This window comes from Gallus gallus, chromosome 1 (assembly GCF_016699485.2).
Source record: "Gallus gallus isolate bGalGal1 chromosome 1, bGalGal1.mat.broiler.GRCg7b, whole genome shotgun sequence".
NCBI classification, from domain to species: domain Eukaryota; kingdom Metazoa; phylum Chordata; class Aves; order Galliformes; family Phasianidae; genus Gallus; species Gallus gallus.
The window spans coordinates 92,666,478-92,690,958 of NC_052532.1; the positions used below are offsets into that span (position 1 = coordinate 92,666,478).

At 41.8% G+C, this 24,481-nt stretch overlaps 2 protein-coding genes across 10 annotated transcripts in view; one reads left to right on the forward strand and one right to left on the reverse strand.

Annotated features, from left to right (window-relative positions):
* Positions 1 to 23,164, forward strand: GPR89A (G protein-coupled receptor 89A). 7 transcript variants are annotated; one of them, XM_025149433.3, is made up of 14 exons: positions 1 to 115; positions 3,825 to 3,884; positions 4,609 to 4,795; positions 7,914 to 8,020; positions 8,871 to 8,972; positions 12,270 to 12,390; positions 12,688 to 12,768; positions 14,808 to 14,917; positions 16,842 to 16,939; positions 17,674 to 17,766; positions 18,102 to 18,197; positions 18,604 to 18,693; positions 19,315 to 19,380; positions 19,528 to 20,149. In XM_025149433.3, the coding sequence occupies exons 3-14, from the start codon at positions 4,749 to 4,751 to the stop codon at positions 19,732 to 19,734; spliced, it is 1,218 nt and encodes a 405-aa protein (XP_025005201.1). In that variant the 5' UTR covers positions 1 to 115; positions 3,825 to 3,884; positions 4,609 to 4,748; the 3' UTR covers positions 19,735 to 20,149. The 7 variants fall into 7 exon arrangements, with proteins under 7 accessions (XP_025005201.1, XP_025005197.1, XP_046796148.1 ...); XM_025149429.3 differs by having other exon boundaries at positions 4,692 to 4,795; XM_046940192.1 differs by having other exon boundaries at positions 10 to 344.
* Positions 20,723 to 24,481, reverse strand: part of PDZK1P1 — a 9,166-nt gene continuing 5,407 nt past the window's right edge. For 2 of the 3 annotated variants that reach the window (XM_416669.8, XM_040664683.2), the window contains exons 6-9: positions 24,131 to 24,327; positions 23,462 to 23,656; positions 22,471 to 22,770; positions 20,723 to 21,534 (exon numbers count right to left, since the gene is read on the reverse strand). In XM_416669.8, coding sequence (XP_416669.5) covers positions 21,457 to 21,534; positions 22,471 to 22,770; positions 23,462 to 23,656; positions 24,131 to 24,327 — 770 coding nt within the window. In that variant the 3' untranslated portion in view covers positions 20,723 to 21,456. The remainder of the gene's footprint in view (positions 21,535 to 22,470; positions 22,771 to 23,461; positions 23,657 to 24,130; positions 24,328 to 24,481) is intronic. The other variant, XM_046912960.1, reaches the window with a different exon arrangement.

A 24,481-nucleotide genomic window follows, 5' to 3' on the forward strand; every position in this document is an offset into this window, starting at 1 on the left:
GGGCCCTGCGCCTGCGCACTGCAAACAGCAGCGCGAGCGCGGGCTGGTTGTTCGCTGCTGCGCGGGGCCCGCCATGAGTTTCCTCATCGATTCCAGCATCATGGTCACCTCCCAGGTAGCCCGGTGTTGCGCGGCGCGGGCCCGGCCACGTAGGGAGTGAGGGAGGGGAAGGCGGGGTGGGATCAGCCGCTCGGGCCTGCCTAGCCGCCCGCTCGCCGCGCCTCCGGAAGCGGCCGTTGGGGCTGAGGGGCGTGTGGGCGGAGCCTGACCGCGCGCATGCGCAGCTCGCGCCGTCTGCGTCGGTCCGTGTGCATTTTGGCGGGGTTGCCGGGTCCCAGCGGAGGGTACGGTTTTGTGCCTGGATAGCTTCGCCTGCTGCTTGGAAAGAAATAAATAGAAATAAAACCAACCAACCAACCAACCAACCTGCAGTTCAGGAGTGTTAGGCAGTGCGTTTTTTATTGCTTAAGGCTGTATTGTCTCTTGGGTCTGCTTTGTTGAGTGTCACCGTGACCCTTGGCCTTGCCTAGTTGTCGTATCAGAGTATTATGCACAGCAAAAAAATCAATGAATGATGCTGTAGGGAAGAGGATTTTCTAGTAACACTGCCAAATTTCTATAAACTTAGGTCATGTTGGAACCACCAGAAAGGCTCATCTCACGGTTCTCTAGGTGACGCTGACTTGGTCTTTGTTGTTTCTCAAGTAAACTTACTAATTTGTGGCCTCTGTGCTGTTGTGCCACTGAGGTGCTTGTTTGCTTACGGCCCTGCCAAGTTTGTCATGGCTTGCTTTAAGGAGTCTCAGTAAGGCGCCACTGTTTTATCTGAAATGCTTCTTTCTGTGCTGACATGTGTGATTCAGAACTTCCTGCTGCCTTCAGAGTTATCTTTCAACGGCCCTGCTTTTTACTCCAGCCTAATTCACCCAGGAGCCTATTAAACCTTGTTCCGTGTCATCCTGTCTTTATCAGTCCAAGCTGGGTGGTGGTCTTAACATATTTGAGATCATCTTATTGTTTTGTGGGAGGAAACACTCCATCTTTCTTCATTAACTACCCGTAATTTGTCTTGTCATTGTGTTGTCTCTGACCTTCTTCTCCACCTTGCTGCCCCACTCCCTCCTCAGTAAGTATCCAAATACCCTTTCTTCCTCTCTGCTCCTCCAGTTGCAGAGGTGGTCCAACTGTTAGCTCCTGCTAAAAATGAAAGGTTCTGCCCCCTCTTCCCTTCCCCTTGGCTGCACAGTCATATTTTCATTTGTGCTTTCTCCAATATTTGGTTTTCTGCCATATAAGTGGGTTTATCTGGGTCACAGAGGAATCTGATCGGCTTCAGAGCTGATTTAACATCTGTGCTCTGTAATGAGGAGGGATGAGGTGAGGAAACGGCACCTCTCCCCTCTCAACAGCAGCTGGTTATCTAATACAGTGTTTCACAAACGACTGCAGTTCCTCTGACAATTTTCAGAATAGATTTCAGCTGTTTCTTAAAGGTAAAATCTCCTCCTGCTTGGTGTAGATTTGTCTTCTGTTTCTAACGTGCCTTTTCACTGTCTGTGGTTTGAGTGCAGCTTTGATACTGTTAATAGTTCCCCTAGAACAAAAGCTTTCTCATCATTTGCTTTGATTTCTAAGATCTAACTTCTCTAATTGCTTTTCTTTCATTTGTGATGGCAGCATTGCATCTTCCAGCCATCTTCAGAAGTATGAAGTTGGGTGTTTAAATTGCTGCATGTAATTGTCAAATGCTCAAACTCGTGCTCACTTGAAGAGTGTGAACATAAGATAGTGTCTTTCTGTGCTTCTGTATAGTCCCTAATACGAAAGAAATCTAGCCTTCATATATAATTTCCTCTGTTATTATTGTCCCTGAATATCTCCTCATCTCTTTCTTTTACTTCATTTATTTGTTTCTTTTGAAAAGTCTGTCTGCCTTCTCCTCCTTCCCCACTGTTAATGGTATCATACTTTGACTTGTAGCTTGGCCTGTAAATAGGAGGTTTATGGAATATCTTACCTTTCTCTTATATTTTGCTGTCAACTACTTTAAAGTCCGAGGTCCTCCTCAAGCCAGTTTTGCCACCTGCTGTCAGTCACTAGACCTCATTCCTATGCCAATTTTGCACTTAAGGCAAATGAATTTGACCTTCCTCACCCAGCTTTCCAGGTATTCCTTGTTTGTAAATCATGTTCTGTTACCCGTGTTGCTGCTGAAGTCCATTGACTTCTAATGCACAATGAAATCAGTCACAGATGGCTTGTGTTGGAAGAGACCTTAACCCCGGGGTTAAGGATGGACCACTGGGGGGGCACCACTTGTGATTTGCCTCCATGTGGACAGTCTGTCACAGAGTTATCTCCAGATCTGTGTCCCTGACATGGGGACAGCAGGCCCACAGGCCCACCGGCCTGAAAAAGGTGTGTGTGGGGGGCTGGAAACCAAGAGGGAAAGGAATAAGGAAAAAGGAGGGAAGTTAATTTACTACTTATAAGAGTAGAAATACAAATTAATTGGGATTGAAGCTAATAAACCAAATAAACGAGAGAGAGTGTCCAAAACTGAAGGCCTTACTCTAAAGCTGAAGGCGAGACAGCTAGGGAGCATGCACTGCCAAGACAAGCAGTAAAAGAGAGGGCGGTCTGGTGGCTTGTGGGCAGTTTTATCTACCCCTCTGAATGGAAAATGGAAACAAACGGTCTTCTGAGGTGTGTAGTTCTTCTGAGAACCAGGTATGTAGAAAATCAGCAGTCCATGGAACTGGATCATTAACTCTTCTAACTCCCAGTGCTCTACATGATGTTATGATGTGGAATACTGATAACAAAAATTATAAAACCATGACAGAGGCATTAACAACCACCTTCTAGCTACAACTATCCAGCCAAGTCTTTATCCACTGAATAGTGCAGCCTTCAAATCTGTATCTCTCCACTTTAAAGATGTGGTATGGGACCGTGTCAGAGGCCTTTCACAAGTCCAAAGAGACAACATCAGTTGCTCTTCCTTTGTCCACTGTTGCTGTCACTCCATTATAAAAGTCCACCACATTGGTCAGTCATGATCTGCCCGTGGTGAAGCCATGCTGGCTGTCTTGTATCACCTCCACATCTCGTGTGTGCCTTAACATCTCTTCTAGGAGGATCTGCTCCATGGTCTTCCCAGGCACAGATGTGATATTCAGCAGCCTGTAGTTCCCTGGGTATTCCTTTCTTGAAAATGGGAGTGATGTTTCCCTTTTTGCAGTCAGTGGGGACTTAGACTGACAGCCATGATTTTTCAAATATGATGGAGAGTTGTTTTACAAGCACATCAGCCACTTCCTTCAGAACTCTGGGATGCATGGCATCCAGCCCCATAGTGTACATTTTCAGCTTCCTGAGGCATTCTCAGACTTGCTCTAACCAGAGAGGGGAGGGGGGTGGGATTTTGCTCACTTGACCACTGCCTAGAGGTTCATGTAAATTGTTTTTGTCTGTTACTGTGTTTACTGTAAAAAAAGGGTAAGCTTTAATTCTGTATATTAGAAGAGTGAAAGAAGAAGCAACAGTGTAAAATATTCTGGCAGGCCAGAAACTGAGGTATTCTGAGAAGTTGGGGATACAGAAATGAGCTCTCTTTGCTCAATCTTCTGTAAGATTCTAGGCTTCTCTGTCTGTTACTCTTGAATATTTAAAATATTATAATCTCCATGATACCTTGACAAGTTTAATATCTTGACCTTGTTCTGTTGCTTCCATTTCTTTCACCTACACCCAATAGTGAAGCAGCTTCATATTTTGCAAATTACTGGACACAAATACTAGATCCTTAATCTCTTCTGCAGGTGCTCTTCTTTGGATTTGGATGGCTGTTCTTCATGCGCAAGCTCTTCAAGGATTATGAGGTAAGAAGGGGACTTTCATCACAACTCTTTATCTTAAAATTACTCTCAGTTATTGCAGTGTTCTTAAAACTGTTTCTGACCTTTTTCCACTCTTTTTTTATCTTATTTTTAGCTTTCGTACACGTACTTTCTTTTTCATTTCCTCTGTACTTGTATTTAAGAGACTCATAGGTATCTGGGGAAATGGATTCTTCTGGGACCAGTAAGTTTCTGTGCTGGCAACTGTTTAAGAGAATCATTTGGAGGAGGAGCAGGAATAACAGAAGCCTTTTCCCTTGAGTAAGCTTGACTTATGTAATTGCAGAATTTTGGACACAAAATCAAATTCAGCTTTAAACTTGGTGAGGAATGAATTGTTTGTGAGGATTGGTTGGGATAAAGGTTGGGACATTCCCTTATCCCAGGAAGACTATAAGAAAGTATAACTAGGTAAGAGATGGCTTAATAAGTGTAAGCCAAATTCAAACTCAAAAAGTTTTTTCTTAAATTATTCTTAAATCTAGGATTAAAAGCATCAAAAACTGTTAGCAGTTGCCTATCATTAATCAAGTAGCCATTGTGTATTACATCCCTTCTGTGTAGAACTTCTCTCTCAAATAGGATTGATTCAGTCAGTATAATACAGGCTGTTGTTTCTTCCCTTTTGGATTAAATGCAGGGTGCCTTGTAGGAAGAGTTGTGTACAGTTGTACCATGTATTTTGTTTTGTTTTTTTTCCTCTTAGGAGTATCAGGATGCCATTCTACAAACCTATCAGGATACCATTCTATCAAGCCTGATACCTCTGGCTTATTTTCTGCATTGCAGGTGCGACAGTATGTTGTCCAAGTCATCTTCTCAGTGACTTTTGCCTTCTCTTGTACTATGTTTGAACTCATCATCTTCGAGATTTTGGGAGTGCTGAACAGCAGGTGAGTTTAGGATCTGACTGAAGGAATAGTGTGCAGAAGCTTAATGTATAGATTAGACTTGTATTGGGGAAATTATGTGAGAAAGTGGTTAATAGCTCAACAGAGGTGTTTGAGCAGCAGGATTTATTTGACAAAACATGAGACTAGAAGCCTTAAGTTCCCGATTCTCCCACAATTGCTATTAGTGTGGCCTAAAAACATAGCTTTAGTCTTGAGTTTTTTCATTTGTGAAATAAAAGAACAGTTTTATGGGTGAGCTGTGAAGCTTCAGATCATGCTGAGGAGCTCTTCTCAGATGTCAAGATCTATAAAAACTATAAGCACTTGTTTTCCAGTACCAGTCAGAGCAGTGAATAAGATGTGAAGCTAATTGTGAAGTGAAAACTATACTTCTGTAGTAGAACAGCATTTGTGAATCAAAGGCACATCCTCCCTTGACATAGGGTGAGGGCTTCTACATACAGAAAATGTTAAAAGGTGGTTACTTCAGAAAGCAGCAGGAAAGAGAAGATTGAACAGTAACATGGAAAGGTTATGGGTTTCCTATTTGTTTTCTTTCATCATATAAGTCTAAGGGTGCAATCAAAGGAATTAAAAGGCAAGAAGTTCAAAATGGATATAAGATACTGGTAGTTGAGACTGTATGTTATTAATCTGTAGAACTTGCAGTCAGAGAGATCACTGAGGAGAATGCTTTTATAAGCTTTAATAAAGGGCTGGAAATCATTATAGATGAAAATGTCTGCCTCTGAATTAGCTAGGAAAGAGTGACAAGGATCCTCAGGAGTTCTTCCCCAAGACATAAGCGGGATATGGGTCAGTACTGGGAATAAAGCATGTGTTTTTCTTGGAAAGCTGAATGAAAGGTCAGTTCAACCAAGATGAATCTCTTCTGAATTTGGCTGATCTCTTCTGTCAGAGGAGTGTTGATTGCTTTGTAATGTCTTGCATGTGAGAAAATCACTTTTAATTGAATTACGTTGAGTTATGGATTTACAATATTTTTTTTATCTTTTCAATTTGTATTAGCCCTTCCTTGACTCAGCCATTCATTACAAAATTAATTATTATCATAGCATCACAGAATCACAAAATGGCTTAGGTTAGAAGGGACCTTAAAGCCCACCCAGTTCCAACCCCCTGCCATGAGCAGGGCTGCCTCCCAGCAGCTCAGGCTGCCCAGAGCCCATCCAACCCTGCCTTGAACACCTCCAGGGATGGGGCATCCACAGCTCCTCTGGGCAGCCTGTGCCACTGCCTCGCCACCTGTTGAGTAAAAAATTTCTTCTGAACATCTAACCTAAATCTCCCCTCTTTTAGTTTAAAGCCACACCCCTTGCCCTATCACTATTAGACAATGTAAAAAGTCAGTCCCCCTCTTGCTTGTAAGCTCCCTTCAAGTACTGGAAAGCTGCAATGATGTCTCCATGGAGCTTTTTCTTCTCCAAGCTAAACAAGCCCAACTCCCTCAACCTTTCTTCAAAAGGAAGGTACTCTAGCCCTCTGATCGTCTTTATGGCAATCCTCTGGATCCACTCCAACAGATCTGCATCCTTCCTATATTAAGGGCCCCAGGCTTGGACCCAGTACTCCAGATGGGGTCTCTCAAGGGCAGAGTAGACAAGGGCAGTCACCTCCTTTCCCTTGCTGGCTACCCCTCTTTTCATGCAGCCCAGAATACAGTTGGCCTTCCAGACTGCAGTCTGCTGGCTCGTGTACAACTTCTTGTCCACCAGGACCCCCAAGTCCTTCTCTGCAGGGCTGCTCCCAGTGAGTTCCTCTCCCAGTTTGTACTCATATCTGGGATTGTCTCAAACCAAGTGCAGTGCCTTGCAATTGGCCTTGTTAAACCTCATTAGATTTTTGTGTGCCTCCTTCTCAAGTGCATCCAGGTCCCTCTAGATGATGTCCCTTCCTTTTCTTGCATCAGCTGCACCATTCAGCTTGATGTTGTACACTCAGCAAGTTTGCAGACACTTTATCTCACTGTATCACTGATAAAGTTGTTGAAGAGTATTGGTCTCAAGACAGACCTCTGGGGTACAGCACTCGTGATTGGCTTCCACCTGGACGTAGAGCAGTTGGCAAGAGCCCTCTGGCCAATTCTTTATCCACTAAATAGACCAGTCTTCAAATCTGTATCTATCTGATTTAGAGATAAAGATGTGGTTTAGTGCCACGTCAAAGGCATTTCACAAGACCAAAGAGACTACGTCACTTGCCCTTCCTTTGTTCACTGATGCTGTCACTCCATTATAAAAGGCCACCACATTGGTTAGTCACGATCTGCCCTTGGTGAAGCCGTGCTGGCTGTCTTGTGTCACCTTCACGTCTTGCATGTGCCTTAAAATGTCTTCCAGGAGGATGCACTCCATGGTCTTCCCAGGCACATAGGTGAGGCTCACTGGCCTGTTGTTCCCCAGGTCTTCTTTCTCCCCTTCTTGAAAATGGGAGTGATGTTTCCCTTTTTGCAGTCAGTGGGGACTTTGCCTGACAGTCACAATTTTTCAAATATGATGGGTGTATGGGAACTGTTGAATCACAGCCTGAACCTCTGATTGACCACCTGAGGCGAGTGCTGAGTCAGCTGCACGGGCACAGGTGAGTGCAATTTCACCTGAGTGACAGGAAGGGGTGGAGCCTGGCTCCACTCCCCCTAGACCCCATTTAAGGACTGACTCCTAAGGAGGAAGGCTCTCTATCTGGAGATCACCTCTCTTGGAGCCCTTCTGTGAGCTCAGGACACGGCTAAGGTCTTTATTTCATTACTCCTTTGTAAACATGATAATCTCTCTGGTCTTATACCTGTATGCCTTACAGTCTGTATACCTGTTTGCTATATAGATGGGAGAGTGGCTTTAGAGCCGCATCATTTGTCATATTAAGAATTAGAGTACTTGAGAAAATAGCTTTTTCTATATGATTGTTAGTTTTGAAATACACATCCATGGGCCGTATGCAAAAAAAAAAAAAAAAACCCACAACCCAGAACACTCTATATGCTCGGCCAGTATTATCCAATGTTTGATATAACTGAAAGGATTGCATTTGGACATGATTTTCTTTTTGAAATTTGTTGTGATGTAGTATGCTTACCTGTATTTTATCTTTCTTTTAGCTCTCGATATTTTCACTGGAAGCTGAACCTGTGCGTCATTTTGCTCATCCTAGTCTTCATGGTACCCTTTTACATCGGTTACTTTGTTGTGAGCAATATCAGATTATGTGAGTACTTGGCTTATGGCATTGGGCCTACTAATTTGAGACTACAAATCCCAGTGAGAACTCTCTTTTTTTTGAGAGGGAGATGTGTTGGTCACTCTCCCTGTATCTTCTTCCTTCCCCTGGCTTTGTCCTGGCTAGATAAGTTCTGTCTGGGGCTTAATGCTTGAGCAATAACTGTTCATTGAAAAGTTAGGAGGTGTTTCACCTAGCCCCCCACAATGTAGCTTTTCTTTTTGGGTTTCAACAAAGATGGGTGCTTTGGTGTAATTTTACTGGAGTTTGTTCCTATAGAGTTTTAAGCTTTCATCCAAGCCCTGGAAACCTTGGCCAGCCTGTATTGTTTTACTAAGGGGCGAAAGAAACAAGGCAGAAAAATTCAATAAATTACCCTTGCTTTTTTTGCTTACTACTGTTTGGTTGAGGCCTCTTCTGTACTAATGCACATCTGCCCTTGACTTATCAATATTCACCACTCTTATGTGTTAAGCTTAGATATGTGGGTTGGGAGTGTAGTATAATGCCAAAACACGTATCTTCATCATTAAGATGAAGTTTCCAAGTGTCATTTTCACGATCACATAAGAAAGATGTGACTAAGTACTTCCCTATTCACAGTGCTGCCCTTAGGGAAAGGCCAAAATGCTGTGTTGTTGGGTTAGCTCTTGCAAAATGTGATGTGTCAAGTAGTGAGTTTGGTAGGAAGTGAAGGGGTGCTAGCTCCAGCTCTGTCAGAATACACCTCTTTCGGCCATCTATGCTTTAAGCAGCCTTTGGGCTATTGTAGTGATTTTGTAAGACTGAAAATGCCTTCAAGCAAGAACTTCAGTACTATTTTTTTTCTTTCCATTAGTGCACAGACAGAAACTGCTTTTTGCATGTGTTCTGTGGTTGACATTTATGTATTTCTTCTGGAAGCTAGGAGATCCATTTCCCATCCTCAGCCCAAAACATGGTGAGTTTCCGATTTTTGTTTATTCTTCCCTCCTAAAAGTGATCTTTGCTCTCTTACCTTTATCTTGGAGTTTTTTATTGTGTTATGTTTATTCCACATTTGGGACTATAGAAAGTATTTCTTGTAACTCGGTCTGCTTTGAAACATGGAATCTGAAGATTGCCAGCCAGCCAACTAGAGATGGTTGGATGTACCCAAGTTATTTGCTTTAGTTTTCTTGCTGTATGGGATCTGTTGAATCATGGCCTGAACCTCTGATTGACCACCTGAGGCAAGTGCTGAATCAGCTGCAGGGGCACAGGTGAATGCAATTTCACCTGAGTGACCAGAAGCCTGGCTCCACCCCTCCTAGACCTCATTTAAGGGCTGACTCCCAAGGAGGAAGGATCTCCAGGTGGAGAGATCCTTCCTCTTGGAGCCCTTCTGCAAGCCCAGGACACAGGTAAGCTCTTTCTTTCATTTCTCCTTTGTAACGCGATAATCTCTCTGTCCAATACCTGCATACCTGTTTGCCATACACTTACAAAGGCACAAGAAGACTTCAGGGAAGTGAATGAGTCCTAACTGAACTGAAGGTATGCAGCAATACCAGATGTTTTTCAAGGACTTCTCACAAAATATATGATGTTTAGCAATTACAAGCTGATCACAAGTTTTATTCAATTGATTATTTTCTTCTAAGAATAGAAGTGACAACCAATCCCTGATCTGATTTTTTTAATCAGTCATAAATATATTTTAAATTTTATTTATTTATTTTTGGTGTCTAAAATCAAATCAACTTAGTGTAGGTGGCTGTCCAGTTGACAAAACATGGCAAAGTTCCCCAACTCAGATCTATTTAAACTGTAGATGGTAACATGCCAGGCAGGGCATATTAACTGTGGTGCAGCTTTGCACTCCACCTGAGTCCAGAGGCAGTACAATTGCACAGTATTAGCATATAGGTTGGAAAGTCCTGCTGTATGTCAGACCTACATATTTGCAGAATTATCTAGCGTATCTCTGCTCTGCACTCACAGAACCAAGGGCATTTGTAGTGTGAAGTTACTGTGTAGACTTAGTTGTTATGCGGCAGACATTGTCAGCATGGGTGTAACTGTTCTGAATCCTTTAGGCACCTAAGTATATCTTACAACGCTGTAGGAAGGATTAGCTGTCACCTGGGTTTCCTGTATAACTTATCCTGCCATTATCCCTTGCACTGGAGAGTTGTTTGTGCTTTTCTCAACAGGAGAGATTCAGTCAGTTTCCTTCCAATTGGTGGATGTATCTATCCAGACAGATAACCATCAACTTAATCTTTCTGTTCTCTGTGAGACTACTTTATCCTGGACTCAGAAGATAAAAATCAAAGGATATCAATTGCTGCAGGGTCTGCTCACCCTTCCATCTGTGATTCTAAAACTTTCCTAAGAGAAAGTGCGTGTCTGTGTTTTATAATTGTCATTTGCCCATGAAATACAGTAGCTTGTAAATAGCACAGATCACTACACAGTGTGTCATTGCCAAGAAAGAAGTGAATCCACTTACATCCACTTGAGTTGGCAGAATATATTAATCCAAAGGGAGTTTAGCCATGGAGTTCAGGCAGTCCTCTTCAGACTACTCTAAAAGTTCAGTGCAGCTGAGTAACAACTGCAAATATCTAGAATTAGTAGTTCTTCCTTCCTTTCTTTTTTCCCCCTCCTGTTTTTGTCTTCTGCTTTGCAGAATGGTACCTTAACCTAACAGTTGTACAATATCTTATCCTAGCAGGTTCAGGCAAAAGGTTAGAGCCAAGGATTTGGCTGGGATACTGCTGTCTCGTATGTACTGGTAATGCTATTGCAGGGCTTTATTTGTGGAGGTGATGGTCTAATTCAGATGTGTAGGATCTTGCTGTGGAAGGAGGTATGCCAGGAAGCCCTTTTAGGTACATGTGCTGACATCCTGTGTTGGGATTGCCTTACCTTGGGATGGTGTTGGCACTGTACAGCAGCTGTAAAATGCACTGCTGACCAGGACTTTTTGTCAGGAGTCCTGCATGATCTCCAGGTCGTTAAGTATGACTCTATGGACAGATTTATTCTGTGCTGCATTACCTAGTAGTATTCTATTAGGACTCTAATCTTCATCTGAGTTCATAAAGTATATGCTTTATGTGACCTGATCACAAGAGTAAAGATGCTGAGAGGGTTATGGGGGAACATTATTTTAGACAGTGAGATGTCATGTCATTTTGAAGGCACCTCTGTTTTAACTGGTGCTGTCTGGTAGTGTGTAGGGCAAAAGGCCAGGATATAGTAGCACATTCTGTAGCTGGTGTAAATCTCTATGCAGCTGCACATGACTGGGTCGTCTCAGTTTCCCTTTGTGAAGTCCTTTTGCTGTGTTTTCATCATTTATTCTCCTTCTCTGAAGCATGAAATGTGGCTTGGCACTTGGCCATCTCAGCTTTGCAATCATGTAAGCTCCAAATGTGCTGTGTGTAGCAGCTATTCCATGAGTATTTCCCTAAAATTCAAGTTAATGTTTGATGGTACACGGCACTGTATCCTGAGAAGATGGGTTGAGATCTGTTTCTTCATGGTTGGGAAGAATAAATGCAGTCTCATTGCTCGGTATTGGATACAGCACAGGCTTGACGTTCATGCTGTGTCACGTGAATGTATGTTTTAGAGTTCTCCTGGTGCTCAGAATGCTTGCTTGGTGGTCACCTCAACTGCCTGTATGTATTCATTTTGTGGATACTGAACAGCTAGGAGGAGCATGAACTTCCCATGCTGTCGTAACTCCTGTCTTAATGTACAAATTGCACCTGGTATGGAGGGGTCACTTCTAATGACTGACAGGAGAGGGCTTCCTGTCTGTGATCCAGAGAGTTTTGGACCAGTTTGCTGGGAGTAACTGGTTTGGTAACTCTAGTCCTGGTTATTGCTGGACTGTCTTTGCTGAAGATGTCTGCTTTATGGAACTTGGTGGATGTATGTTCCCACCTCAGCAAAGTCCAGCCGCTATTGTTTTATTAATGTAGAACCAAAAACTTGATTGTTAAGCCCCTTCAGATCTCCTTATGTTCTTCACAATGAGTATCCTATCCCTGTTTTTAATCATGATAATGTGCTTTCTGAGGGAGACTTTCTTCTCTCTATTCGTAGTCCCTGTCTGTACTTCACATTACCTCTGGTTATTGCACTGTGAAGGTAGCTGATTTCATTAGGCAGCTCTGTATGTGTACTGGTTTGCAAAGACACCAACTGTGGAGCAGGATGAGGAGTGCAGCCCATTACTGATGCTGTGTTCTTTATCTTACAGGAATCCTGTCTATAGAGCAGCTCATCAGCCGCGTGGGTGTGATTGGGGTGACACTCATGGCTTTGCTGTCAGGATTTGGTGCTGTCAACTGTCCATATACTTACATGTCCTACTTTCTCAGGTAATTGCAGCCTTGTGAAATATTTTGTCTGCCTTTGAGGTTATTATTCTGCTTTCCTCATTGAATTGATTGAATTTTTTCTTTAAAGTTGCCTTTTTCTCATCCTGATGACGTTACTGACGGCTTTTGTTTTCCATGTTCTAAGTGTTCTTTAGCTACTGCTGTTCTGCACGCCAGAACAGTTTTCATCACTGAAGCATCTCTTTGTACAAGCTTCTGTCTTTGTTTTATAAGGATGTGCATATTCCCTCTGAAATGAGATAGCAGGCCTAATTGTTGGGTGTCTTCACTCTGCAGGAATGTGACAGATGCAGATATTCTTGCTTTGGAGCGACGCCTCCTCCAGACTATGGACATGATTATTAGCAAGAAAAAAAGGTGAGAAAGGAGCAGTTGCATTAAATGAATTATGTCAAGGATTTGCAGTCGGTATGGTATAAGATGGTCTTGAAATTACCCAGATTTTCCTTTCAAGGCTAGATGTTCCAGTGGAGCAGGTGGCTGAGTTGGGTTAGAGCTGTGTTTGTGTTTCATTCTGGCCTGATATGCAACTTAGGCTTCTTTCTGGGCCTCTACCTTAAGTAGCATCTTTTTTCCTGCAGTGGTACAGATTAGGCTTCCAGGACAAGTTCTAACTTTCTGATGGCAACTTGACTAATCTAAGATAAACACTTTTCTCTCCTGATGAATAAATGTCCTTTGAACCACCTCAGTTAACTCTCTTATTGGCAGTTTTGGTACAGCAGTTGAATTCATGCATACTCATGTAACTAGCGATAGGACTAGAGGGAATGGCCTCAAGTTTCTCCAGGGGAGGTTCAGACTGGATGGTAGGAAATACTGCTTTTCTGGAAGAGTGGTCAAGTGCTGGAATGGGCTGCCCAGGGAGGTGGTGGAGTCACTGACCCTGGAGGCGTTCAAGGAATGTTTAGGCATTATGTTGAGGGGATGTGGTTTAGTGGGAAATATTGGTGATAGGCAAACGGTTGGACTGGATGATCCTGTAGGTCTCTTCCAACCTTAGTCATTCTATGATTCTGTGATTCTATATTACATATCTGAGCCTCTAGTTAAATTACCTAGGTTCTGTGACACCATTGCTTTAATTTGCTTCATATCAGAATTAAAGCAGGCTGTCTGGAGTAGATGTGTCATATGTATATACAAATGAAAATTACATGTTTTTTTTTACTTATGGATCCTTTCAATGAGATCTTCAGAACTCTAACCACTGTGTAGATGCAGTGATCCCTGCCACTTCTCAGTGTAAAAGATTTGCATTGGTATACTTGCAACCTTACACTTCATCTTGACATAGACGCTTTTTTCTTTTGCAGTGCTGTGATTCATTTGGAATGGAGTGTGGGAATTGGGTAATGAGAGGATAACAAGCATTCAAAATGCAGTTCTTGCCTATATTTGACAACTATTCGGAGGACTTAAATTATTCTAAGATATCTGTTATTTGTAGTCTATGGGCATATGTTCTCTTACTGGTGCTATGGGAAATGCCCCGAGGGTATTACTACTTCTATTGATTTATTATATTATTATTATTATTTATTATGCTGTTTATCAGCAACCTTGAATAGGGCTCAATGCCAAATGTAGCAGTGCTGGCTGCAGCTACAAAAAAGGACCTGAACACTGTCAAATCATGGATCGCCTTGACAATACTATGAATAGTTTTCAGCTTAGGGTGGATAACTGGCTCACAAATTTCAATGGAGAGACGTGAGGTAATGAGGCCAGAAGCCAGCAGTGCTTGCAGGGATTATGTTGCAGTGCACATGGGGGTGTGAGGGACACTATGCAGCTGCTGCTGTAGTATTGGATGAGTTTTAGGAGTCATGTTCAGATCACCGGAAGTGTCCAGTGGTTCAGTCCAATTATGGATTTATGCATTTCTGCTTCATAAGAGCTTGTCATGCAGCCTAGCAGTGAGTGACAGCATGCGAGAGAGCTGCTGCATACCACCTGGTGCTCACACTTCTGTGGAGGAAGTGGAATGTGCAGTGATAAAGAGGTGTCCAAGGAGAGAAAGGGGCATGAGAAGTTTTTCCACCGAAAGTAACTAATCATGTGACAGAAAGCCATTTGAATGTTTATTTTTAATTGGATTTAAATCCCTCTAAGGATTGAAGCAGAATTCCAAATAGAAGTCTTAGGAAGTGTCTCATTGAATCTTGCTTGATTAGATCTGGGCTCTACTCCAGAGCTAATCAAGATAATGTTATGAAGCAAGATTAGTGCTTAGGGAAATAAAAAGGGGGCATCTGTTTGCAGGTAATTTAGTTTAATTGTCTCTTCTAAGGAACTGTTTTTTGGTTGTTGGGTTTGAGTTTGGTTTTGGTTTGTCTTCTGCTTTATTCTAAAAAGACTTTTCTCCTGACGACTTGTGTTTTCTGCTCTTTTAGGATAGCAGTGGCTCACAGGACAATGTTCCAGAGAGGGGAAGTGCACAACAAACCCACTGGCTTCTGGGGAATGATAAAAAGCGTTACGACGTCTGTTGCGGGCAGTGAAAGTATCCTTCATCTGCATGCTGGCACCCAGAGGTGACTCCAGCTTTCTTTTGAAAGGAAGAGTGTTACGTGGGCCAGTTGTGAAGCACCTGTGTTCCAGTGCTTTCCAGAAGCCTGGGCAAAAGGCTTCATGTCTCCTGGGGGGGGGTTGTTGTCTAGCACCATACTGTCTCACCTTTTACCCAGGGATTGGACTGGCAGTTTTATGTAGACACTCAGGAGTCATATGTTGCAGACTTATTATATAGATGTGCTGTTACATCATCACAGTTGAGGTGTACAGCAGGTTGTAGGACAGATGTATGCACTTGCTGTGTCACATTGCAGATGTCTACCCTGTCACAGCACTGAAGCTGGAGGTAGCTTTCTGTTCTGATGTATGCAGGTAAGTCTGTGAGCCAAGGATACATGTTTTATTTCATTACTTGAAATACACTCTTCCAGGGTGGAGAAGTTGTGACATGCTTGAGGAAAACAACAGCACTGTTTGAGGTGCTGGAACAGTTGTCCTTGCTTATAGCTGGCTTTTTGGCTGAGTTGGAAAGTCAGAAGAAAGGCAGGAATCGCAGAATCACAAAATTGCAGGGATTGAAAGGAACCTCTAGAGATCATCTAGTCCAATTCACTTGCTAAAACAGGCTCCCTAGACCAGGTTGCACAGGTAGGAGTCCAGATGGTTCTTGAACATCTCCAGAGAAGGAGACTCCACAACCTGGCAGCCTGTTCCAGTGCTCTGTCACCCTTACCAGGAAGAAGTTCTTAACAAACATTTGTGTAGAACTTCCTATACTTCAGTTTATGGCCATTTCCCCTTGTCCTGTCACCACTCACTGCCGAAGAGAGTCTGGCCTCATCCCTTTGCGTCATGTACCTTAGGTATTTATAGACACTGATCAGATCCCCTCTGAGTCTTCTCTTCTCAAGGCTGAACAGACCCAGGTCGCTCAGCCTTTTCTCACAAGAGAGGTGTTCCAGGCCCTGCATCATCTTTGTGGCCCTCTGCTGGACTCTTTCCAGGAGATCTCTGCCTTTTATGTACAGGGGAGCCCAGAACTGGACACAGTACTCCAGGTGAGGCCTCACCAGAACAGAGTAGAGGGAGAGGATTGCCTCCCTTGACCTGCTGGCCATGGTTTTTTTTTTTAATGCCCTTCAGGATGCTGTTGCTCTTTTTGCCCACCAGAGCACACTGCTGGCTCATGGCCAACCTGTCATCCACCAGGACACCTAGGTCCCCCTCTGCAGAGCAAGAAGCAACCTGTGGACCAAATAAATTATTCTCATGGTGTAGGTTCACTGCTGCTGTTCTAGCAATGTGGCAAAAAGTGGGCAGGAACATGTGAATGAATGTTATTGTGCATATGCAAAAGGGATAGAAGGAATGTGTGGACAGTTATAAGGGCCTGTACTTCCCTACCTTGCCGTAGCATACCAAAAATTTCTGTCAGACCACCTAAAGTGTGCAGTTTGCTTAAGGCTGAGGATTCGTCTTCTCATCCTTTTCCAATGGCTGTTAAAGTTAGAATTTGTCTGTTTGACCAGACACTTTATAATAATCACTAATCTCCTAGGGCAGAAGATTACTCAGTGACTTTGTTCACAATGGTGCTGGTAGAGTGAAATACTATGCACTCTGATAAGGGATGCTGATTAAAGTGGAGAAGCAGTCTTTGAGAGCTCTGGTTCTGCAATGTGTTCCCTAGGTAGAAGAGTACTACCTTCCTTCTTAAAATGGACTACTGTGCAACACAGGTACCCTTGAGATGTCTTTGGATGCGTTATTAACGAGAGCACTAAGACAGTATCAGAAAACTGATCTGGATTAAGAAAGTGGTCAAACCATTAGACGTGACCCTTGAGGTGAAGGTGGGGAATATTTTCTTTTTAATTGAGAATTTGTGATGTAATCCAGCCTTGACTATGCTGGTTTGCCAGATCTGTCTCTTATCCAGCAAGAAGTGGATGCCCTAGAAGAGCTGAGCCGGCAGCTTTTTCTTGAAACTGCTGACCTGCATGCAACAAAGGTATGAAACAAAATAACTGCCTGGATAGGTGTTGGGGGCCAAAGTAGCTGGAATGAGAACATACGTTACCAGAAATTGAAAGCTGTTTAGTGGGTAAATGTTGAAATGTTGTGATGTGGCGGAGTGAGAATCTGTTGTGGCCTTCCAGAACTTAAGAGAGTTCCTAAACAGGAGCAAACAGGAGGGAAATTAACTTTTTACGTGGGTGGACAGTGGCAGGACAAGGGCAACTGGTATTAAACTAAAAGAGGGAAGACTTAGATTAGACACCAGGAGAGAATTTTTCACTGAGAGAGTGGTGAGGTGCTGGAACAAGTTGCCCAGAGATGCTGTGGATGCTTCATCCCTGGAGGCATTCAAGGCCAGATTGGATGGGGCACTGGCCAGCCTGATGTAGTGCTTAGGGTTGGCAACCTTGTCCATGGCAGGGAGGAACTACATGATCTTTGAAGTCCCTTCCAACCCAAGCCATTCTGTGGTTCTATGATGATTCTATGATTCTTTAATTTGGGATCTAGAGGGTGGGTTACTTCCTCTATATGTGCTGGAACATACTACATGTTCCTAAAGCTGTTCACAAGCCTTTGAATTAAAAGAGTTGTAGGTTAAAACTGTGGTTGCTGCTCTTGGTACACTATTAAAATGTATGGCTTTGTATTGTGGGTTATCATGGTAATGAATTTTGTATATGTATTCTCTTTCCCCCTTCTTGGTTTTTTTTTTTTGTTCTCCAGGAAAGAATAGAGTACTCCAAAACTTTCCAGGGAAAATACTTTAATTTTTTGGGTTACTTTTTCTCCATCTATTGTGTCTGGAAAATCTTCATGGTATGTAAATATTTTATTCTGTTTTATGTGCACATATGCAAATATCCCTCCCTGCACAGATTATGCTTTATGTGCGGTGTATTAAGTAAGGCCCTAGTTTCCTTATAATCTTACTTCAGGAAATTCTGAATGAAAATAGCACTTGTCTGGAGTAAAGCTCTGCATCTTTCTTTTTAAAGAACCTTAGGCAAGCATTTCTAATGTATCTGTTTTTATGCTATCTTAGACAATTCAGCTGCTCCCCCAACCTTGGATATACAAAGCAAGAATCTCACATGTAGCAGTGAGGTGTTGTTCTTACTTTCTTTGATTGTAAATCTATCTCTGCCTTGCAGGCAACCATCAATATTGTGTTTGACCGCGTGGGGAAGACAGATCCAGTCACAAGAGGCATTGAGATCACTGTGAATTATTTGGGAATCCAGTTTGATGTGAGATTGATTAATTCTTACAGCCTTTTCAGTAATTCCTACCCCACAAAAGCAATAGCATACTACTAATAATATGGAAGTGATAGAACTCTGATAGAATGCATCTGTGGTTTCTGACTTACTAAAGAGAAAAGAAAATACATCATAAACTTTGCTTTCAAACAAGTATTCTGTTATTTGCACTTTTATAACTTAGTCCTGTAAAGAGATGGTTGATGTAAGTTATATCTCTTGTGTGTTTAACGTAATGACGTATCAGATATTTTCACAATTACATTAGTAATGTAAACCTGTCTACAATGGATATCGTGCAACTAGGAAGTGCAAGGATCCTAAAGAATTAGCAGCTATACGATGTGGTGAAAATGGAGTCAGGGAATTAACTGTATTCCTCTTGTTGATGCAGGTGAAATTCTGGTCTCAGCACATTTCCTTTATTCTTGTTGGAATAATCATTGTCACCTCTATCAGAGGCCTGTTAATTACACTTACGAAGGTATGTTTGGCCAGTAGTGTCTTATGTGATTGTTTTTATGAGGAAAGCTGTTACTAGGTCTTTAAATTCAAACAGAACGTATACAGTATAAACTTCCAGTACACAGTTATGTTTTTACACTCTGAATTGAAATCCTTGCAGAGGGGGAAAGAGAGGAAAAATATATTCTTCACTATATTTCCCTGCTCGGTTTCTATTATTGTTATTCTCAGGAAGAAGTGTGGATGCTCAATGAGATGTTAAGTGTAAGCATGGCTTCAGAATGATGCTGTAGCCAGGCTTATTAGTAAGGGTTTGTGAGATGATGATTAAAAGAATTTAAATTGCCTCATTTGAACTGCTAGTTCTTCTCATAGAACTGGAAAGATATTAACTCAAGAGACATGTGATTCCTTGTGTTGACCTGGGTTTTAGTACCCACTCTTAAATATTAATACATGACTTTTACCAGTTGGTGCCTGCCACTGACTTAAGGGATCCCTGCTTCTAAAGTAGGGTACACGCACCTCCCTGAAAAAACATGCTTTTTATGCAAAAGAGGATTGAATGGCATATTCCTTTCATGATGTTCTAAGGCATCATTGTCCAGTTGCTTATTTCCAGTATATTTTTTCTTTCTAGTTCTTCTATGCCATTTCCAGCAGCAAGTCCTCCAATGTTATTGTTCTGCTTTTAGCACAGATCATGGTGAGTATGAGAGCCATGGGCATACCTGTATGTACATGCATACATATTTGTTTTTGCATCCAAACAAAGATAATAAAGTCCTTGTGTGCTGACCTGTGTTAGCTACATAGCCAATTCTTAAACAACTGCTACTTTCTCTTTTTACAGGGTATGTACTTTGTATCATCGGTGCTCCTGATTCGAATGAGTATGCCTCTAGAGTACCGCACTATTATAACAGAAGTCCTGGGAGAGCTTCAGTTCAACTTCTATCATCGTTGGTTTGATGTAATATTTCTAGTTAGTGCACTATCCAGCATCCTCTTTCTCTACTTAGCACACAAACAAGCTCCAGAAAAGCATATGGCCCTCTAAGTAAGGACTGCAGTCAAGCACTGCTCTCGTGTCCTTTCTGCTGGACTGTTGCAACTCCTGTGGACTGCAAAATTTGGAGAGCCAGGATGGTTCTGTGTGTTCGAGCAATGTCACTGGCTCTTTGAACTTCCATGTCTTCAATCCAGCTCTGTGGCTCGTTTTAAGGTGCTACATCGTGAAGGAAAGGGAATGCACATATTGCCAAGGAATAAAGGGAATTTGTGGTATGCCAGTATCTAGGGGGCTGTAGGCTGTCTGAGGTAAGGCGTCTTGGATTTAGAAGAACTTCTTCAGAGAAGGCATCAAGCAAATGTGATTTTTTTCTTTTAAAAAGCAACTCATAATTGAGATTCAGAGGGTGGTAATTTTGGAGCTGAATGTGGGAGTCTGTGGAATTAAATAAGCTTTTGTAATACCTCGTGCAAGCATCACAGTTGTTTTTTGTCAGCTCAAAATATTTGTTTGCAAGTGAGCTAGAAAGTGGCTGGAATTTACTACCTGGCAGAAGTGAAATGGAGTGAACTTGAAAGGATATCATTAGTACTTGCTGTCCTTTTGAGCTGGAGCTTAGCTCTCTGTTGCTGAACCTTAACTTTGTTTAGTATGTAAACAAAACTGAGGTGTTGGATTCCTGTTTGCTGGAGTTCAGCATGAAGTCAAAGATAACAGCTATGCATTGTTTACCTTACATGTTATAAATGTGTTGACCTTATATGCTGTAAATCTGGTGTTCCCCTCAACCTGTATATTCTTCTACAGTAGCCTGTTTCCCCTTTCTGATGCCATTCAAGGCATAAATTTTATTTAGATAACTTGAACTTGTAGCTTCCCATAGACACACTCCCAGGCTTTGTTTATTACAAGATTGTTCTGGAGCATAAATCATAGGTAGGTAAGACTAGGACCTGGGGAAAAAATATAACCACTGAAAACAATTTAATTCTATACCGTCTTTGGTGTACAGGAAGGAGACAAAGCATACAATAGCAATATTGCAGAGCCATTTATATCACGACCAAGACAATGTGGTGTTGACTTGGAATTAGACAGGACACACAACTGAATTACACTTCTAAACACTATGATCCACAAATGTAGGCAGAGGAGAGAGAACAGTGCTTAAAGGTTTTAGGTTTTGAGTTATTACTTATGAGGTTAAGTTAATGTTTGAAAGAAATTTCTGCAATGTTAGTAGAAGAAAGGAGTGTATTGCACAGAGTGTATTAGTTTATGACATATCATAGCGATTGCACTGCCATAAATACGGCACAGATCGTCACCTCCAGGATTGTGTTAATGGGTTTAGATAAGGAGAACTGCCTCTCATGGGAGATGGTGAGAAATCAGTTGGTCTTCATTAAACGCTTATCCTTAAAAGGCTCACGTACTTAGGAATTTATGACCTGTTTCCTCCCTTTGCTGCAGTATACTTAACTATGTACCTCTAATTATTAAAGCCTTCACAGTAGTAAGTGGCTTACTCCACATTTTACAAGGCAGAAAGCCTTGTACAGTGCATGAAGTACAGTTGCAGTGTGTTAAGTGACTGCCGGATACACTGAAGTGCTTATTTCAGGCACCTGCATTTTAGCAAGACATCACGGTCCATTACAGGTCTGGTACTTGTATGGATAGTCAAGTCCTGGAGTTGCAGTAGCAAAGCGTGATTGAAGAAAGAGAATTTGGAAGATTTCTTGTTTATTCTCAACATAGTTGGTCTCCTCAGAACCTTGTGTCATCGCTGCTGTCACTGTCTGCTCCTGCTGAGGCAGCTGATTGTGAAGAGGAAGATGAGCTTGCCTGCAGAGGAGTAACAAATACGTTCTGGTTATTTTTAGTTTGTAAACATGCTGGTCTGCAGTGTTATGAAGGACTCCTGTTTTAATCTGCACTAATGATACACTTGTTTCGATGGCATAATGAGCCAGTAAATGTGACTTTTGTCATTGAAGTGCTTTCTCGTTAGCTATGTTTTAGAGAGAAATTTGTTTAATAGAAGTTTCCTATTGTTTAATTCCCGTATCTGATGAACTTGCACGCAAAAGCAGTGCTAATCTTCTGACAGAACTTCGCAAACAAGGGTCATGAAAAATAGATAGAAAGATAGGAGGCAGTATTGGTCTTATTTTTCCTGTCTGTTTCTCTTGCATGATCAAAAAGAAGCATTTAAGTACTTAAGGCTGACCACAAAGGAGGTTTGAAATGACTGTTTCAAGAGGAAGTATTTTGCTGCTCTTCTGACTTCTGTCATACTTCAGATTCTTTTTACCGGCATAACGTGAGCAAAATTATTTTAAATCTACACATTTCCTTGAAAATGCTATCATAACCTGTCAGTTGCTCTTTCTTCTAAGAAAAAACCAACTGTTTTGAGATATTTCACCTAATTTCTCCAAAAGCAGGTTATGCTTCTTTGTGTATTTAAGGACTTTTTTTTTGCACTTAAAGGACAGCATTGCCTCATTGGGGGTTGCAGTGTGTAGATTGTCTCATTCCTTGAAGTCTCTTGTGTGTGCATATTTTCTGTAGTTTAATTGCACATTGAAGATACCTGCATTCTGCGTGGGGGAAAGAAAGAGTTGTTGACAGTAATCATATCACAGCTTCCCTGCTGATAACTCGGACTGACTTGTAAAAATTGAAGATCCTAGCTCGGTTGTACACAGCAGTTACAGGAAGCTCTTTAACCATCTCCTCAGTGATCTCTCGGCATTTGTTTAATACAGCAATACTTACCCTTTCTCTCGGTTCAGGTGAGGTTCTCTCTGACTCTGCTGCTGAGGTTTCTGTATAAGCAGGAGGTTCAGAAGTGTCGTGGACTGGGTCTGCCATAGAGTCTGTGATGCGGATGTTCTCGTCCTGGAAGTATTTGTAAGCATCTTTACTGCACACCAGTAGCGTTATTTTATCGCCGCTCTCTTTGATTCTTGCCACGACGTTGTCATAGGGCTCATTCGTCACATTCACCCCATTCACTTCCACCAAAACATCGTTATTTTCTACCCCTGCTACATCAGCTGGTCCGTGTTTTTGTACCTGCAAAGGCAAGTTCAAAGTGTGATGTTAGCATAACATTGAAAAGATGCTTTAGCAACTGGTGGTTCGCTAAGCTGTGAAAATAAGCGTGGCAGGGAGATTTTGGGGGCAGAATTGAACTGGGAGAGAAATAGGCCTAGATGGTGTAACTTAAATTTAACTTTACTGCATTGGCGCATTCTTTAGTGATGTGTGAAACTCCTCCCTTCCAGAAAACAAAAGGCACAGATGCAGTTTGAGATAACAGAAGATTCACTCTTTGTCAGCTGTGAAATTCTGAGAAGTGGAAGGGAAACTTCTCTTACATTTCCAGGGTATTTTATAGTTCCAAAATCTGTATTTAAAATACTATTTTTTGCATACCTGCCCTATAAATGTAAAAAAAAAAAAAAAAAAAAATAAACATTTTATAAATATAAAAAAAATAAAAGCAAAAAACAGGACAAAATTTGGATTTCCCTTTCTTTTAGATATCTAGTGGAATAAGAGGAATAAGGTTTTCTGGTGTATGACCAATATGAAAACAAACAATATCAGTCTGACTTCTAACAATTATAACTTATCTAAGAGAGCTGGAGAAGAGATTTGTCTCTTCTTGTGCTTTTTCTTGACTGCATTTACAGGATGAAAGGGAGAAGGCTGCTCAACATACTACACAAGCTTTTCGTTGTTGATTATCTTACGTTAGTACCTCATTAATAAATAGCCCAGGTTTGTTCTTGACCATGTTTAAATTGAAGCCAAATCCACTTGGCCCTTTTACCATCTTGCAAACTCTTGGCTTGTGGTTCACTTTCTGCTCAGTGTGCAACTCCACTCTTTCCTCTGGTTTTGCTGGAGCTGGGTCTTGTACTTTGTAGTAATATGAGTAGGGGGAAATTTGAGCCTGAAAAAACAGTGACAAAGAAAACTTAAGTATTAAACTTGTGAAATCTGGAGGTTTCTTGCTAAATATGTTTTGCTGGAAACTTTCTACTGGTTCACATACAAACTGCAATGGGCTACTCTTTGCTGTTAATGTCTGGTTAGGTTGGAAGCTACAATGTTGGTCCATGTGACAAGGTTTGTTTTGCTCATAAAAGATTACACAATTTAATTCTGATTTTGCTGTCTTATTCCAGCCTTTCTTACAGTGCTTTCAAATTTGGAGTGGTTCCTCTAAACAGTGCCTCTAAAAACATGGAAGAGGCCAAAAATATGGATGTTTAGTGACTTGGTACACAAGTGCAAGGAGTGTTGCTGAAGTCTGGATGTATCTTAGACCCTTGCTGCAAGATGAACAAGTCTCTGTCAGAGCAGACTGATTCATTGCTGCTTTTGTTAAGTTATGATTCCTTAGCAGTAGCTTTCATTTACTTACCAGTTTATACATGGCGTCAGTCTCCTTATCCACTACCAACAGCGTGGTTTTTTCCTCAGACTGCTTAATCTTTCCCACTACGCTTTCATGATCCAGTGCATCCACTCTCTCACCGTTGACAGCTACCAGGATATCGTCATCTTTGAGACCTGCCTTGGCTGCTGGGCTCTTGGAATCAACGTCTTTGATTACATGATCTAAGATCAAAATGGGAAAAAAAAGATGGATGTGAAGGATTATGTTTGGTAAGTTTAATGGTATTTTGTATGGTAGAAGCTGTTGTTGAAATTGCATTTGAGGTTGAGACAGTTTCCCTGATAGAGGCTTGTTAAGAAGCCAGACAAGGAGAAT

Bases quoted from the DNA above. Each gene is read 5' to 3' on its own strand.
- GPR89A (XM_025149429.3), top strand. From the start codon at position 74: ATGAGTTTCCTCATCGATTCCAGCATCATGGTCACCTCCCAG. The intron at 4,796-7,913 runs GTGAGTTTAGGA...TCTTTCTTTTAG, and splicing joins TTGGGAGTGCTGAACAGCAG to CTCTCGATATTTTCACTGGA. The intron at 8,021-8,870 runs GTGAGTACTTGG...TCTTTCCATTAG, and splicing joins TGTGAGCAATATCAGATTAT to TGCACAGACAGAAACTGCTT.